Source organism: Aotus nancymaae, unplaced genomic scaffold (genome assembly GCF_030222135.1).
Source record: "Aotus nancymaae isolate 86718 unplaced genomic scaffold, 86718_ANA_hifiasm-v0.15.2.pri h1tg000059l, whole genome shotgun sequence".
Lineage (NCBI taxonomy): Eukaryota > Metazoa > Chordata > Mammalia > Primates > Aotidae > Aotus > Aotus nancymaae.
In genome coordinates this window covers 2,604,123-2,621,685 of record NW_026988473.1, presented here as the reverse complement: position 1 = coordinate 2,621,685, position 17,563 = coordinate 2,604,123, and the positions used below count along the sequence as shown (strand labels likewise).

At 48.0% G+C, this 17,563-nt stretch overlaps 1 protein-coding gene across 2 annotated transcripts; it reads left to right on the top strand.

Annotated features, from left to right (window-relative positions):
* The first annotated feature begins 11,234 nt into the window (after nt 1–11,234).
* On the top strand, nt 11,235–12,944 carry CUNH11orf86 (chromosome unknown C11orf86 homolog). Of its 2 annotated transcripts, none has more exons than XM_012438493.2 (2): nt 11,235–11,567; nt 12,131–12,944. In XM_012438493.2, exons 1-2 carry the CDS (start codon nt 11,292–11,294, stop codon nt 12,200–12,202), a joined length of 348 nt encoding a protein of 115 aa, XP_012293916.1. In that variant the 5' UTR covers nt 11,235–11,291; the 3' UTR covers nt 12,203–12,944. The 2 variants fall into 2 exon arrangements, with proteins under 2 accessions (XP_012293916.1, XP_012293915.1); XM_012438492.2 differs by having other exon boundaries at nt 12,128–12,944.
* Nucleotides 12,945–17,563: the final 4,619 nt, after the last annotated feature.

The following is a 17,563-nucleotide window of genomic DNA, read 5'->3' as shown; positions in this document are numbered from 1 at the left end:
TGACTGTGTATTAGTAATTTTTGTTTCCTCCCTTCCTTCCTTCCTTCCTTCCTTCCACCCTCCCTCCCTCCCTCCTTCCCACCTTCACTCCCTAACGCCCCCTTTCTCTCTTTCTTTCTTTTCTTTTTGTGATGTATTCTTATCCTATCACCCAGTATTGAATGTAGTGGCATGATCTCAGATTACTGCAACCTCCACCTCCCAGATTCAAGTGATTCTCTTGCCTCAGACTCCTAAGTAGGTGAGACTATGTCACCTGCCAATACACATGGCATTTTTTTTTTTTTTTTTTTTTTTTTTAACCAGAGACAGGGTTCCATCATCTTGGCCAGACTCACGTCAAACTCCTGACCTCATGATACACCTGCCTCAGCCTCCCAACATGCTGGGATTACAGGTCTGAGCCACGGCAACCAGCCTAATTTTTTAAAAAAGTATAATTATGCAATTCATTAAATAAAACAAAATCGAAAGTCCATCTGGGTCCAAAAGCTGAGCAGGAAAAATAACCATAATGCATTTTTCACCTAGTACATTTTTTGAACCAGTGCCATTAATTTAACAAATGTTTGAAATCTAGTGTATACATTTTGAGCTTATGAAAATGCTCCTGTTTATATTAATTTAAGGTAACTAAGGTCATTCTCATTGAACTTTGACTGACAGAAAACAAACAACTCATTAATACATCTGAAAGTAAAAAAAAGTTGAATTAAAAAGAAATGATCATGTTAATAATTTAAAATACTAATTTACATTTCTGCCAACAGTGCACAAGGATTCTCTTTGCTCTACATTCTCAAGAACACTTTCATCTTTATGGTAATTCTAACATTTGTGAGAGGAGGGCTCATTATAGGTTTTAATTTACATTTCCTTGATGATTGGTGGTGTTAAGCATTCAGTTGTTCAAAAATTAGCTGGGTGTAGTAGTGCACACCTGTAATTACAGCTACTAGGGAGGTTGAGGCATGAGAATTGCTTAACCCAAGCAAATGGAGAACAAAAAAGCAGGGGTTGCAATCGTAGTCTCTGATAAAACAAACTTTAAACCAACAAAGATCGAAATAGACAAAGAATGACATTACATAATGGTAAAGGTATTAATGCAACAAGAAGAGCTAACTATCCTAAATACTTATGTACCCAATACAGGAGCACCCAGATACATAAAGCAAGTTCTTAATGACCTACAAAGAGACTTAGACTTCCACACAATAATAGTGGGAGATTTCAACACTCCACTGTCAATACTAGACAGATCAACATGACAAAAAATTACAAGGATACCCAGGACTTCAACTCAGATCTGGACCAAGCAGACCTAATAGACATCTACAGAACTCTCCATCCCAAAACCACAGACTACACATTCTTCTCAGCACCACATCACACTTATTCCAAAGCTGACTACATAACTGGAAATAAAACACTCCTCAGCAAATGCAAAAACAAACAAACAAACAAACAAAAAACAGAAACCATAGCAGATAGTTTCTCAGATCACAGTGCAATCAAATTAGAATTCAGGATTAAGAAACTCACTCAAAACCGCACATCTACATGGAAACTAAATACCCTGCTCCTGAATGCATACTGGAAAAATAACAAAATGAAGGCAGAAATAAAGATGTTCTTCAAAACCAATGAAAGCAAAGACACAATGTACCAGAATCTCTGGGACACATTTAAAGCACTGTCTAGAGGGAAATTTATAGCAGTAAGTGCTCCTGAGAGAAGTGAGGAAAGATGTAAAATTGACACCCTAACATCACACACACACACAAAATACTAGAGGAGCAAGATCAAACAAATTCAAAAGCTAGCAGAAGGCAAGAAATAACTGAGATCAAAGCAGAGCTGAAGGAGATAAGAACAACAACAACAAAAAAGTTCAAAATATCATTGAATCCAGGCTTTGGATTTTTGAAAACATAATAAATAAATAAATAAATAAATAAATAAATAAATAGAAAAGAGACCACTAGCCAAACTAATAAAAAAGAAAAGAGAGAAGATCCAAATAGATGCAATGAAAAATGTTAAAAGGGATATCATCACCAATTCCACAGAAATAAAACTACCATCAGATATTACTACAAACAACTCTATGCACACAAACCAGTAAATCTGGATGAAACGGATAAATTCCTGGACACTTGCACTCTCCCAAGACTAGACCAGGAAGAAGTTCAAACCCTGAATAGGCCAATAACAAGGGATGAAGTTGAGGCAGCCATCAATAGACTACCAACTAAAAAAACCCCAGGTCCAGATGGGTTCACAGCTGAATTCTACCAGACATACAAAAAGGAGCTGGTTCCATTCATTCTGAAACTATTCCAAACAATACAAAAAGAGGGAATTCTCCCTAACTCGTTTTATGAGACCAACATCATCCTGATACCAAAACCTGGCAGAGACTCAACTAAAAAAAAAATTCAGGCCAATATCCATTATGAACATTGATGCATAAATCTTCAATAAAATACTGGAAAACCGCATTCAATAGCACATCAAAAAGTTTATGATGATCAACTTGGCTTCATCCCAGCGATGCAAGCCTCATTCAACACACACAAATCTAGAAATGTAATCCATCACATAAACAGAACCAAATACAAAAACCACATGATTATCTCAATAGATGCAGAGAATGCCTTTGACAAAATTCAACAGTCTTTCATGCTAAAAACTCTCAATAAAATAGGCATCAATGATATATATCTCTCAAAATAAGAGCTATTTATGACAAACCCACAGCCAATATCATACTCAATGGGCAAAAACTGGAAGCATTTTCGTTGAGAACTGGCAAAAGACAAGGATGTCCTCTCTCACCCCCTATTCAACACAGTATGGGAAGTTCTGGCTAGGGTCATCAGTCAAGGGAAATTAATAAAGAGAATTTAAATAGGGAGAGTGGACATCAAATTGTCCCTGTTTTCAGATGACATGTTTAGAAAACCCTATCATCTCAGCCCAAAATATCCTTAAGCTGATCAGCAACTTCAGCGAAGTCTCAGGATACAAAATCAATGTGCAAAAATTGCAAGCATTCCTATACACCAATAATAGACAAACAGCCAAATCATGAGTGAACTCCCATTCACAACTGCTACAAAGAGAACAAAATACCTAGGAATATAACTAACAAGAAATGTGCAGGAAATAAGAGAGGACACAAACATATGGAAAATCATTCCATGCTCTTGGTTAGGAAGCATCGATATTGTGAAAATGGCCATACTGCCCTAAGTAATGTATATATTCAAATCTATCCCCATCAAGCTACCAATGACTTTCTTCACAGAATTGGATGGAACCAACAACCTTAAATAATCATTTCTTTAGACATACTACATAATTAACTTTTAGACACACAATATAATTAACTTTTCTACAGTTAGATATTACAACTACTATGACTTTAAGGATTTAGCTGGAAAAGCCTTAGAAAATCAGATAAGGGTGGCACTGGGTGAATGGGTTGAGGAAATGCACATAAAATCCCAGACACGGCCGGGCGTGGTGGCTCAAGCCTGTAACCCCAGCACTTTGGGAGGCCGAGGCGGGTGGATCATGAGGTCAAGAGATCGAGACCATCCTGTTCAACATGGTGAAACCCCGTCTCTACTAATACAAAAAATTAGCTGGGCATGGTGGCACGTGCCTGTAATCCCAGCTACTCAGGAGGCTGAGGCAGGACAATTGCCTGAACCCAGGAGGCGGAGGTTGCAGTGAGCCGAGATCGCGCCATTGCACTCCAGCCTGGGTAACAAGAGCGAAACTCCGTCTCAGAAAAAAAAAAAAAAAAAAAAAAAAAATCCCAGACACGCCCCAGAGCGTAGTTGAGTAAACTAAATGTGAGAGGGAAACAGGCAGAAGTACTTGGTAAGTTCTGTGGTACTTTTCTTAGGTTAGTGGGAAACCACTGGCAAAATTAAATCAAGAGAGTGACAAGATAAAATTTGTATTTGTATATGAATATTTTGCTATTACCAAGTGAGATCACCAGTGGTGGCAGGATGGATCTGTACTCTTCCAGGTGGGCTGCGCTGAGCAGAGAAGAGCACCATGCCAATGTGTCACAGCCAGGAATGTAAGGTCCGCATCTGTTCAGAAACAATATTCTAGATAGGTGCAGCTTGGAGTTATCATTGCTCTTTATATCCATCAAGGCTGTGAAAACTGAGAATGAGTCTCAGGAAGAGTTTCAGAAAAGGAAAATTGGGCTCCCATGAAAAGAAACATTTTTCTGCCAGCTGGGGCAGGTGTTGAAGTGAAATAGGTCTATGGTTGGTACTTCCATGTAAAAAAAAATATGTTTCCTTCCCTGCCAAGGGACACTGTCAAAGCTTCAGAAATTCCTCAGAATTTGCTCCTCCCGGTTCATGTCCCCACCTGACCTGTTCCAGGTAATAATCTCTTGAACTTTTCCCTCCCCCATAAATGTGGTGTTCGCTGGACTCTGTGGACTCTCGGGCAGTCCTATTCGCTATTAAACATTTACTACATGCTAAACTCAACTCTTGTAGAGGTGTGAGGAGGGAATAAGGGACAGAAGAAAATTTTTTTTTTTTTTTTTTGAGACAGAGTCTTGCTCTGTCACCCAGGCTGGAGTGCGTTGGTGTGATCTTGGCTCACTGCAACCTCCACCTCCCGGGTTCAAGCAGTTTTCTGCCTCAGCCTCCTGAGTAGCTGGGATTATAGGCTCCTGCCACCATGCCTAGCTAATTTTTGTATTTTTAGTAGAGATGGGGCTTCACCATCTTGGCCAGGCTGGTCTTGAACTCCTGACCTTGCAATCCACTGTGCCCAGCCTAGGCTGGTCTCAAACTCCTGTCCTCAAGTGATCCTCCCCTGCCTTGGCCTCCCAAACTGCTGGGATTACAGGTGTGAGCCACTGCACCTGGCCCACAAACAATTTTAAATTAAATATGAATATCTGCACAGTTCTCCTCTTACTTCTCCTGGGCATCATATTTTCTTTTCTTTTTTTTTTTTTGTTTTGAGACAGAGTTTCTCTCTTGTTGCCCAGGCTGGAGTGCAATGGCATGATCTCGGCTCACCACAACCTCCGCCTCCCAGGTTCAAGCAATTCTCCTGCCTCAGACTCCTGAGTAGCTGGGATTACAGGCATGTGCCACCACGTCTGGTTAATTTTGTATTTTTCATAGATACAGGGTTTCTCCATGTTGGTCAGGCTGGTCTCGAACTCCCAACCTCAGGTGATCCGCCACACCTTGGCCTCCCAAAGCGCTGGGATTATAGGCATGCCACCGTGCCCAGCCCCAAACTCTGTTTCTTAGAAAGAAACATTAATTTTATTTTATTTTATTTTGAGACAGAGTGTTGCTCTGTTGCCCAGACTCCAGGGAAAGGCAAGAATGTAATATGAGTCTGCCTAAGGGTAGGATTTATGGATACAGTAGGAATCTTAGAGGCATTCCTAGAGTAGGGGTTATCAAGAAACATTTAATACGAACTTAGGAACAGAAGCCAAGTCTGTGTCTCAGGCTGCGGCAAGACGTGATGGTGGACCCCCACGTTATAACCCCCCCAGACGCAGGGCTTATATACCATAGGGAAGGAATGCATAAGACAATTGAAGTCGAGACCTCAGGGAAAGGCAAGAATGTGATATGAATCTGCCTAAGCGTAGGATTTATGGTAACAGTAGAGACAGTAGAAATCTTAGAGGCATTCCCAGAGTAGGGGTTAATAGGAAATCAACGTGGTGGATTAGCAGCCAAGATGGAGTTGCTCTGGCCTCCACATGTCACTTCTGCAGTTAGGTCCCCAAAGATCCTGGCTTCTGTCTTTCTCGTCATCTCTTGCTCTCACTTGCTTACTCTGATTAAAGCCAGCTGCCACATTGTAAGATGCTCACTGGAGAGGCCCAAGTAGTAACAATCACCAATCAAGAAACAGAGGCCCTCAGTCTCACAATCCAAAAGGAATCCAATTATGCAAACAACCACGAGAGTGAGCTTGGAAGCAGACCCACCCCAGAAGGACCTGGAGAAGACTTGACTGTAGCCTCTGAGAGACTTGAGCCAGAGACCTGCTAAGCCACACACCACACCTGACCCAGAGAAACTGAGATAATAAATGTGTGTTAAGTCTCTAAGTTTTGGGGTAATTTGTTAGGCAGCAATAGACAACTAACAGTCTCCAATATTTCACACCGGTTATTTACTGTGTTGGGTCGTGGGGACACAGAGATGAAGGTGTTCTTCTAGCCTTCGGGGGTACCTAGTCTGGTAAGGAAAGGCAGGCGTGTGTGATTGGGCTACTGTGTGTATTACTGTGTTTTATTGGATGGGCTGGAGAGGGGACTGCGTATATTACACAGCCTGGAGGTGTCAGGGCAGGCTTTCTGGGGAGGTGTCACTCACAAAGCAGAGTTTTGAAGGGTGAGTAAGAGCTTGCCAGGTGCTATAGCTTGACTGTCGGCTCCAAAACTCATGTCAAACTATAATTGCCATTATGACAGTATCAAGAGGTGGGACCGTGAAGAGGTGATTACATGACTGGATTGCTGCAATTATCCGGAAGTAGGTTCCTGATAAAAGCGAGTTCAACCCTCTCTTGCCCTTGCTCACCTTTACTTTTTCTTACCCTTCCACCGTCTGCCTGGGGGGACCTAGCACGAAGGCCCTCATTGGAGGCTGATGCCATGCTCTTGGACTTCCCAGCCTCCAGAACCATGAATCAAATGAACTATTGTTTGGAAATTAACCAGTCTCTGTTACAGCAACACAAATCAGACTAAGATACCAGGTGAAGAAGGCAGAGAAGCAGTGAGGAGGGAAGGAGGAGAACACATATTTTCTCCCCATCTCCTCTGTGGATTTGGGAAATTGTTTTAAGACCACACTTGGAAAGAGGGCACTCCACAGCTATGTGTTTGACGCAAGAGCGAGTGATTCATCCCACCTTGTCTCAAAAGTCTGTGAGTCAGCAAGCTCTTCCTGGGCTCAGACCTTTGTGAGAGTGGGGATTTGAGTTGACTATGTGTGCTGAAGAGAGGGCGTTGAACATTGCGTAATGGTTATGTTGCTTTTTAACCGGGGTCAGGCTTGACCTTTGGAGTGTTGTCAGGGTTGAAATAAAAAGGCCTGGGTACAAATCAGAGTCAGTGTTTGGGACAGGCTGGGGCAGAGGGTCAGGGCTCCTTTGTTCCATTCTCTTCACACTGGCCCTGTCTTAGCTCCTCTGGGAGCCGAGCCCGGCAGATTTTAAGCAACCCTTCACCCAAGGAAATTTCAGAAACTCTGAGCAGAAGGAACGAGGGCAAGGCCAGGCCCCAGGGGGCAAGGCTAGTGTGAGCCAAGAGCTGCAGCCAGCCCTTCCCTGACCCTGGATAGGGGTGTCCTCTGCACCATCCTAAACATGGAGGAGGCAGGATAGCGGGCTTCCAGTCCTGCCTCTGCTGCCGGGTCTGGGGAAGGAGAGCTGGGTGATTGAAGCATGGGTTTTGAAGCCCGGCTGACCAGGGCCACTGACCGGCTCTGCCACTTAGTGGGCATGCTCTCTGGCCAGGTGCTTAGTCTCCCTGAGCCTCAGTTTTCTGATCTATAAAATGAGATAACAATCCCCACACCATAGGACTATCATGAGGTTTAAATGAAATCTGTGCAGGGATGGCCTCAAAACAGGTGGCTAAAACAAAAAGGAGCTGGGCCTGGTGGCTCGTGCCTGTGATTCCAGCTATTCAGGAGGCTGAGACAGGAGGATCACTTGAGACCAGGAGTTTGTGACCAGCTTAAGCAATATAGACAAACCTTATCTCTAAAATAAAGAAGTAAATAATAAAAATAAAACAAAAAGGAGCATAGAACAGATGTATGAGGTCCCTTCAGCACTCAAATTCTACCATTCTGAGCCCGAGCGTGGTGGCTCACACCTGTAATCCCAGCATTTTGGGAGGCCGAGATTGACAGATTGCTTTAGCTCGGGAGTTTGAAACCAGCCTGGGTAACACGATGAAAGTCCGTCTCTACAAAAAATACAAAAATTAGCCAGGCATGTTGGCACATACACGTAGTCCCAGCTACTCAGGAGGCTGAGGTGGGAGGATCACTTGAGCCTGGGAGGTCAAGGCTGCAGTGAGCTGAGATCGTGCTACTGCACTCCAGCCTGACAACAGAGTGAGACCTTGTCTCAAAAAACCAAACAAGCATTCTGAGGAATCTGCTGGCCCAGCCCCAGACCTCTTTCTCTTCCTCCTGTCTTGGGGGAAATAGTTGCTGCTAGTAGTCTCACCTTTAGAAGCATCCACACTCATTATTTCATTTTATTTTTGAAACAGCCCATTTTACAGGCCAGGTACAGTGCCTCACGCCTGTAATCCCAGTACCTTGGGAGGCAGAGGCGGGTGGATCACGAGGCTGGGAGTGCCAGACCAGCCAGGCCAACATGGTGAAACCCCATCTCCACTAAAAATACAAAAATTAGCTGGGCGTGGTGGCATGTGCCTATAATCCCAGCTACTTGGGAGGCTGAGGCAAGAGAATCACTTGAACCCGGGAGGCAGAGGTTGCAGTGAGCTGAGATTGCACCATTGCACTCCAGCCTGGGTGACAGAGCAAGACTCCGTCTCAAATAAATACAAATTTAAAAAGAGCCGAGTGCAGTGGCTCACGTCTGTAACCCCAGCACTTTGGGAGAATGAGGCGGGCAGATCACCTGAGGTTGGGAGTTAAAGACCAGTCTGACCAACATAGAGAAACCCCATCTATACTAAAAATACAAAATTAGCCGGGCGTGGTGGCGCATGCCTATAATCCCAGCTACTCGGGAGGCTGAGGCAGGAGGATCACTTGGACCTGAGAGGTGGAGGTTGCAGTGAGTCGATATCGCACCATTGCAGTCCAGCCTGGGCAACAAGAGTGAAACTCTGTTTCAAAAAATAATAATAAAAGAAAAGAAAAAGAGAAAAAAAGAAACAGCCCGTGTTACAGATGAGACTGGCCAAGAGGGGAAAGTATTTGCCCATGGCAGTGAATTCCACCGATATGGTTTGGATTTGTGTCCCCAGCAAACTTTATGCTGAACTGTCGTGCCCAGTGTTGGAGGTGGTTGGATCATGGGGTTGGATGCTCATAAATGGTTTAGCCCCATCCCCTTGGTGCTGTTTTCATAATAATGAGTGAGTTCTTGTGAGATCCGGTTGTTTAAAAGTGTGTAGGCTGGGCATGGTGGCTCACGCCTGTAATCTCAGCACTATGGGAGACCGAGGTGGGCAGATCACTTGAGGCCAGGAGTTCAAGACCAGCCTGGGGAACATAGCAAGACCCTGTCTCTACCAAAAATACAAAAAATTAGCTGGGCGTGGCGGTGGGCACCCGTAGTTCCAGCTACTCGGGAGGCTGAGGCATAAAGTTACTTGAACCTGGGAGGTAGAGGTTGCAGTGAGCTGAGATCACACCACTGCACTCCAGCCTGGGTGACAGAGTGAGACTCTGTCTCGAAAAAAGAAAAGAAAAAAGTATATAGTACCTTCCGCTGCATTCTCTCTTGCTCCTGCTCCCATCATGCAAGATGCCTCACTCCCAGTTGCCTTCCACTGTGGTTGGAAGCTTCCTGAGGCCTCCCCAGCAGCAGAAGCCGCTATGCTTCCTGTACAGCCTGCAGGACCATAAGCCAATTACACTGCTTGTCTTTATAAATTACCCAGTCTCAGGTATTTCTTATTTTCATTATTATTTTTGTGTGTGTGTTCTGTTGCCCAGGCTGGAGTGTAGTGGCGCAATCTCAGTTCACTGCAACCTCTGCTTCCTGGGTTCAAGCAGTTCTCCTGCCTTAGCCTCCAGCATAGCTGAGATTACAGGCACCCGCCACCATGCCTGGCTAATTTTTTTTTGTTTTATTTTGTTTTGAGATGGAATCTTGCTCTGTCACTCAGGTGGGAGTGCAGTGGTGTGATCTCGGCTCACTGCAACCTCCGCCTCCTGGTTTCAAACAGTTGTCCTGCCTCAGCCTCCCAGCTAGGTGGGATAACAGGCACACGCCACCATGCCTGGCTTATTTTTGTATTTTTTCAGTAGAGACAGGGTTTCACCATGTTGGCCAGGCTGGTCTCGAACTCCTGACCTTATGATCCGCCTGCCTCAGCCTCCCAAAGTGCTGGGATTACAGGTGTGAGCCACCGCACCCGGCCTTAGGTATTTCTTTATAGCCACAGGAGACTGGACTAACACAACCACCAACTCACTTTGTTTGAGGGCTTGCTGTGTGCCAAGCCTGTGGATCACATGCAATACGCACAGCAATTACTCACCTTACTTGTCCCTGTTACAGATGAAGGAGAAAGATGTGCCCAAGGTCACACAATTGCAAGGAATGAAGCCGCAATTTACCCAGAGGAAGTTGGTCCTCAGAGCTTGAGTGCTCAAGCATTGTGCTGTGCTGCTGTGAGGTTAGGGGCAACACTGGGCCTGGAAAAAATCCAGGCCTCCTAGCCTGGAGCCATCCTGTTTCTTTCTTTTCTTTTTTTTTTTTTTGAGACAGAGTCTCGCATTGTCACACAGGCTGCAGTGCAGTGGCACGATCTCGGCTCACTGCAATCTCCACCTCCTGGGTTCAAGTAATTCTCCTGCCTCAGCCTCCTGAGTAGCTGGGACTACAGGCTTGTGCCACCACACCCAGCTAATTTTTTTGTATTTTTAGTAGAGACGGGGTTTCACCATGTTTGCCAGGACAGTCTCAATCTCCTCACCTCGTGATCGACCCACCTTGGCCTCCCAAAGTGCTGGGATTACAGGTGTGAGCCACCGTGCCTGGCCTTTTTTTTTTATTTTTTTCGCCCAGGCTAGTATGCAATGGCCCGATCTCGGCTCACTGCAACCTCCGCCTCCTGGGTTCATTTGATTCTCCTGCTTCAGCCTCCCAAGTAACTAGGATTATAGGTGCACGCCACCACGTCCAGCTGAGGTTTGTATTTTTAGTAGAGACAAGGTTTCACCATGTTGGCCAGGATGTTCTCGAACTCTTGACCTCGTGATCCATCCACCTCGGCCTCCCAAAGTGCTGGGATTATAGGTGTGAGCCCCTGCACCTGGCCGGCTTTCACTCCCTGACTCAGAAGGTGGGGTGGCAGTGGTGAGGTGACTCAGGGATGCTTGGCCCTGTGGCCTGCCCTTTGATTTATGAAAGCCACCTCAGCAGCACCAACCTTTGTCCCCAGCTGATCTCTTGTCAGATGGGTGGAGGCACTGGGGCACCTCAGAGAGCCAGTGTCTTGCTGAGAGTGGGAGCATCCTGTGCCTGCAGCCTCTGGAGCTATGGGACCAGGGCGGCGAAGCCAGTCCTTGCGAGGGCCCCGACCCTCCTATGGAAAGCTGCAGGAACCCTGGGGGAGGGCCCTGGAGGGCCAATTCCGTCGGGCGCTGAGCCTCAGAGAGGGGCGTGAGAAGTCCAGGTCCCAGGGCCTCGACAGAGGCACGGAAGGGCCAGATGCCGCTGCTCAGGAGCAGCTGCCAGGTAGCCTGGGGGATACAGAGCAGCTGATCCAAGCCCAGCGAGGAGGCAGCCGGCGGTGGCTGAGGTGGTACCAACAGGTATGGCTGCGGGCTGAAGGAGGGAGGGTGCCACAGCAGGTGGGTGGGGATTTCAGGGCAGCAAAGGTTCAGAGGGAGAGCCATCTGTGCCTGTGTACTAAGATGACAACCGAGTGGCCTGGAGATGAGGGTGCAGAGACAGATACCCCAGAGCCATATTTCAGAGGGCCCTGAAGGCATTTGGGATTTATCCCACAGGCGCTGGGGAGCCACTGAAGGTTTTAGGGGAGGAGGGTGATATGGTAAGAGCTGTTTTTAGCTGATTAATCCGACGGTATGTTGGACAGGGGAATGGAGCAGGAGGCAAGGAGATCGGCCAGTACAACTTCCTGGGAAGTACACTGTGTGACCCTCTCACCCCAGGGAAAAGGGGACATCCGAACCCCTTTATGAGGAGCTGCCTGCCAGCTTCTGGTCCCTGTTTCCTTCCTCTAAGAGAAAGGGTCGTGAATGAGCGGTGTTTCTCTCCCGGGGGTCTACCCCCATCTCGTGGCTGTGGGTGGAACAACAGCTAAGCCCACCACTCAGCCCGTGGGACCTCCCCCACCTCTGTCTTCCAGCAGGTAAGGAGAAGGTGGGAAAGCTTTGTCACCATCTTCCCCAGCGTGACTCTGAGTCAGCCGGCCTCCCTGTAGCCCACACTGGGTACCATCAGCTAAAGATGCTGGAAGCCATGGTGGCCCCCCTGCTGTGCCCGGACCAGTCTGCCGTGTCTGCTGACCTCTTCACAGCTCTCTGAACTATGGCTGGGCGGCCCAACGAGGCTTCTGCCACCAGCTCACTGGAGTCCCATGCGGCTGCCCGTCTTAGCTCTGGCCCTCCCACCCCAGCAGCTAGCTCTCTTCGAAGACCCCAGCAGGGCCAAAAAGAAGAGGGTTCAGCTCTCTGCCTCCTGGGCTTGGGTAAGGGCCTTGGACTATGATTCTATGAAGGTTTAGAAGGAGCCTGCCCAGAATGGAGGCTGTGGACGCTGCTGCCCTACACGAGACCAGCCGTCAACTTCCAGGATGGAGCTTGGTGAAGCCAGACCCATGGCTGAGAGGCTCAAGGATGCTGTCTGGTCACTGGGCCATGACCCAACTGCCCTTCTTGTCAGCTGCTGATGGGGGGCCAGGGCGCAGGTCTCCCTCCCAGATGGTGAGCCCCCTGGGGCAAGGACCACATCTGGGCAGCCCTCAGGACTGGGCACCCTGTGCTGAAAATCTTTGAACGTCCTGGTGTTCTGATGAAGGAAGCAGGGGAAGCCTTCCCTCCCTATGTGACAGAGGGGGAAACTGAGGCCCCGAGATTCTTGCTTTTGGCATCTCTGGCCCCACCCTGCCCTATCCCCTGTCCAGGGCTGGAATTGAACACAGTAATAAAGATGCTGAGAAGAAGCCGACGATTGCCCGGTGGTTAACTGGCTGGCTCAGACACCCCACCCCACCCCTGCCGACTCCTGTGAGGCAGGCTAAGTCCAGAGCATCCCAGAATGGTTGGGCAGAGGCACCAGGGACTGGGGCAGGGTGGGTTCCCCAGCAGGCTGGGCCTTTCCTGCCACTTCTCTGGACCTTTCTCCCCAGAGGGATTGCGCCCACCCTGTGCTGACCTCAAGGCCAGCTTCAGAGGATCTGGTTCTCAGTGTCCTGCCTCTGTACCCACCCCACTGGGGCGAGGCTCCTTCTGAAGCTCAGAGAGGCCAAGGGGCTTGCTTCAGGGCCACACAGAAGGGGAGCGTCTGACCCCAAAAAGCCTGAGCTCTTCAAGAGACACTGGCATTTCTTGCGGGGCCCCTGGGGCTCTCCAGGCTCGAGCAGGCCCAAGGTCAAAGGCGAGGGAGCAGCTAAGCATCCTGGTCCACGATCTGTTCTGGGGGGGCGCTTCTGTCCAGCAGACAGAGGCGTGGCTTCCCCATTTCCCCAGAGACCAGGCCCCATCAGGGCCAGTCAGAAACAAGGGGGCCCGGCTGGGAAAATTTTGTTCCAGGGAGCCTAGGGTGCCCGGCTGGGAAACTGGACAGTGGGAGCCCACCAGCAACCTTGAGCCCGGCTGGGCTTACACTTCAATGCCCTGCTCAGCCTCTTCTGCAGCAGCCCCTCAGGTGCCTCTGGGGAACCCCAGGACTCTAGGGAGCAGAATTGAAATGTATAGCTCTGACCCACCTCTCAATATCTGGAGGAGGAAAATGGGGCCCAGAATGGGACAGGACTTCTCACCCTCCAGGACGCTACCTACCAACCTCCCAGCCTCTTCATCCTCAGAGAATCTCTAGCCCAACTCCCGGCCATTCCACTTGTCACACTCTGACCAGTTTGTCTAGCTATATGCTTTTTTCTTTCTCTTTGGTGTTTTTTTTTTTTTTTTTTGAGACGGAGTTTCGCTCTTGTTACCCAGGCTGGAGTGCAATGGCGCGATCTCGGCTCACCGCAACCTCCGCCTCCTGAGTTCAGGTAATTCTCCTGCCTCAGCCTCCTGAGTAGCTGGGATTACAGGCATGCGCTGCCATGCCCAGCTAATTTTTTGTATTTTTAGTAGAGACGAGGTTTCACCGTGTTGACCAGGATGGTCTCGATCTCTTGACCTCGTGATCCACCCGCCTCGGCCTCCCAAAGTGCTGGGATTACAGGCGTGAGCCACCGCGCCCGGCCCTGGTGGTTTTTTTTTTTTCGTTTTTAAGATGGAATCTCACTCTGTCACCCAGACTCGAGTACAGTGACGTGGTCCTGGCTCACTGCAATCTCTGCCTCCCTGGTTCAAGCAATTCTCCTGCCTCAGCCTGGGTTCTCCTGCCTCAGTCCACCTGAGTTGGGACTACGGCCAGATGCACGCCACCACTCCTGGTTAATTTTTGTATTTTTAGTAGAGATGGAGTTTCACCATGTTGGTCAAGCTGGTCTCAAACTCCTGACCTCAAGCAATCCACCCTCCTTGACCACCCAAAGTGCTGGGATTATAGACGTGACCCACAGCACCTGGCCTTTTTTCTTCCATTACACTGAGAGCTCCACGGAGACCTGATCTGTTCCTACCAGGACCCCAGTGCCTAGCTCTGGGCCTGGCACATAGTAGGTGTTAAATGAATTGTCATTCAGTGAATGAGGGACTGGCCCAAGGTCACCCAGTGAGTTGATGGCTGAGCTGAGCCTGCAGCTTATGGGTCTGGGGGTTCCTGCTCAGACAGAGGAAATCTAGCCTTGTCAGCAGCCCCATCAACAGGGACCATACCTCTGGGGTCCTTGGCTGAGGCCTCCCCCAAAACATTCACACACTCTGGTAGGTTGCTTCCAAAGATGTCCATAACCATCTCTCCCACCAGATGCCCTTTTGCATTGTCTGTCACATCTCTTATAAAGGGTGGAGTCTATGGGGTCCCAAGGTAGGGGGATCTCTGGAGCCCAGGAGTTTGGGGATGTAGTGAGCTGTGATTATGCCACTACACTACAGCCTGAATGAGATAGCAAGATCTCATCTCTTAAAAAAAAAAAAAAAAGTGGAGTATATTTTCCCTTTCCTTGACTGTAGATGGGCCGTGTGACCTGCTTTGGCCAATAGAATGCACTGGAAATAAGTGTTCTGGGACTTCTCTGCCTAGGCCTCAACAGGCCTTGCAGTTTTTGTTTCCACTGTCCTCTGTTTCTATCTCCAAAGCCAGCTGCCATGTAAAGAACTCTGGGCCACCCTGTTAGAAAGGTGATGTGGAGATCAGAGAGCACATGGAAGAGAACTAAAGTACCCAGGCCAACGGCCAGAACCAACTGCCTATTGTGTGAGTGAGCCCCCAGCCCAGCTCCAAGCTGACTGCAGCCTGAGTCAGTCACCCCAGCTGACACCACATGGAGCAGAAGAACCACCCAACTGAGCCCAGCCAACCCATGGAATTGAGATCTAAGAAACCCTTTTGCTTTACACCTCTAGATTTAGGATGTGTTAGATTCCTAGGACTGCCATAACAAACTATCACAAACTGGGTGGCTTAAAACAAGAGAAATTTGTTCTCTAACAGTTCTGGAGTTCACAAGTCTGAAATCAAGTTGTTGGCAGCGCTGCACTACTTCTGAAGGCTCTAGGAAATAATTCTTTCTGCCTCTTCCTAGCTTCCCATGGCTGCTGGCAATCCTTGGTATTCCTTGGCTTTTGGATGCATCATTCTAATCATTCCAATCTATGCCTCCAGCATTACATGGTGTTCTCCCTGTGTGTCTGTGACCAAATTTCCCTCCCTTTTTTGTTTGTTTGTTTGTTTGTTTACAGAGAGCGTCTTTCTTTGTTGCCCAGACTTGATTGCAGTAGCACAACCATAGCTCAAGTGTAACTTTGAATTCTTGGGCTCAAGGGATCCTCCCACCTCAGCCTCCTGAGTAGTTAGGACTATGGAGGGGATGGAGGGGCATGTGCCACCATGCCTGGCTGATTTTTTTATTTTAATTTTTATTTATATATATTTTTGAGATGGAGTCTCACTCTGTCACCCAGGCTGGAGTGCAGTGGCACAATCTCAGCTCACAGAAACCTCTGCCTCCTGGGTTCAAGCTATTCTCCTGCCTCTGGCTCCTGAGTAGCTGGGATTATAGGTGCCCATCACCACAGTCAGCTAATTTTTTTTTTTTTTTTTGCATTTTTAGTAGACATAAGGTTTAACCATGTTGGCTAGGCTGGTCTCGAACTCCTGACCTCTCCTGAGTAGCTGGGATTATAGGTGCCCATCACCACAGTCAGCTAATTTTTTTTTTTTTTTTTTTTTTTGCATTTTTAGTAGACACAAGGTTTTACCACATTGGCTAGGCTGGTCTCGAACTCCTAACCTCAGGCAATCTGCCCGCCTCAGCCTCCCAAAGTGCTGGGATTACAGGCATGAGCCATGGTGCTCAGCCTCCTTTTTTTTTGGGGGCAAAGTCTCACTTTGTCACACAGGCTGGAGTGCAGTGGCGTGGTCTTGGCTCACTGCAGCCTCAGCCCCCCAGGTAGTTGTGACTACTACCTGGCTAATTTTTATATTTTTTGTAGAGATGGGGTTTTGCCATGTTGCCCAGGCTGGTCTTAAACTCCTGGTCTCAAGCAATCCTCCCATCTTGACCTCCCAAAGTGCTGGGTTTGCAGGCATGAACCACTGCAACCGACCAAAATTTCTCTTTTTTTTCTCTTGAGATGGCGTCTCTCTCTGTCACCCAGACTGAAGTGTAATGGTGCCATCTTGGCTCACTGCAACCTCTCCCTCCCGGGTTCAAGCAATTCTCCTGCCTCAACCTCCTGAGTAGCTGGGATTACATGTGCACGACACCATGGCTGGCTAATTTTTGTATTTTATTTTTTTTGAGACGGAGTTTCGCTCTTGTTAGCCAGGCTGGAGTGCAATGGCGCGATCTCGGCTCACCGCAACCTCCGCCTCCTGGGTTCAGGCAATTCTCTTGCCTCAGCCTCCTGAGTAGCTGGGATTACAGGCACACGCCACCGTGCCCAGCTAATTTTTTGTATTTTTAGTAGAGATGGGGTTTCACCATGTTGACCAGGATGGTCTCGATCTCCTGACCTCGTGATCCACTCGCCTCGGCCTCCCAAAGTGCTGGGATTACAGGCGTGAGCCACCGTGCCTGGCTAATTTTTGTATTTTTAGTAGAGACGGGATTTCACCATGTTGGTCAGGCTGGTCTCAAACTCCTGACCTCAAGTGATCCACCCACCTCGGCCTCCCAAAGTGCTGGGATTACAGGCATGAGCTACTGAGCCTGGCCTAATTTCTCTCTTCTTATAAGGACAACAGTTGTACTGGGTTTAGGGCTCACTCTACTCCAGTATGATCTTATCTTAACTGGATTATATCTGCAAAGTCCCTGTTTCCAAATGAGGTCACATTCACAGGGTTCAGAAGGGCATGAATTCCGCGGAGACAAAATGCAATCCAGTAGAGGCGGGTAGTTTGATATGTGCCATAGGCAGCACACACACCTCCTTCCCATGACCCTGGTGGCAGGGCAACTCTCAGCTGGGGCATAGTTTCTCTGGGGACCCTCTCATTAGTG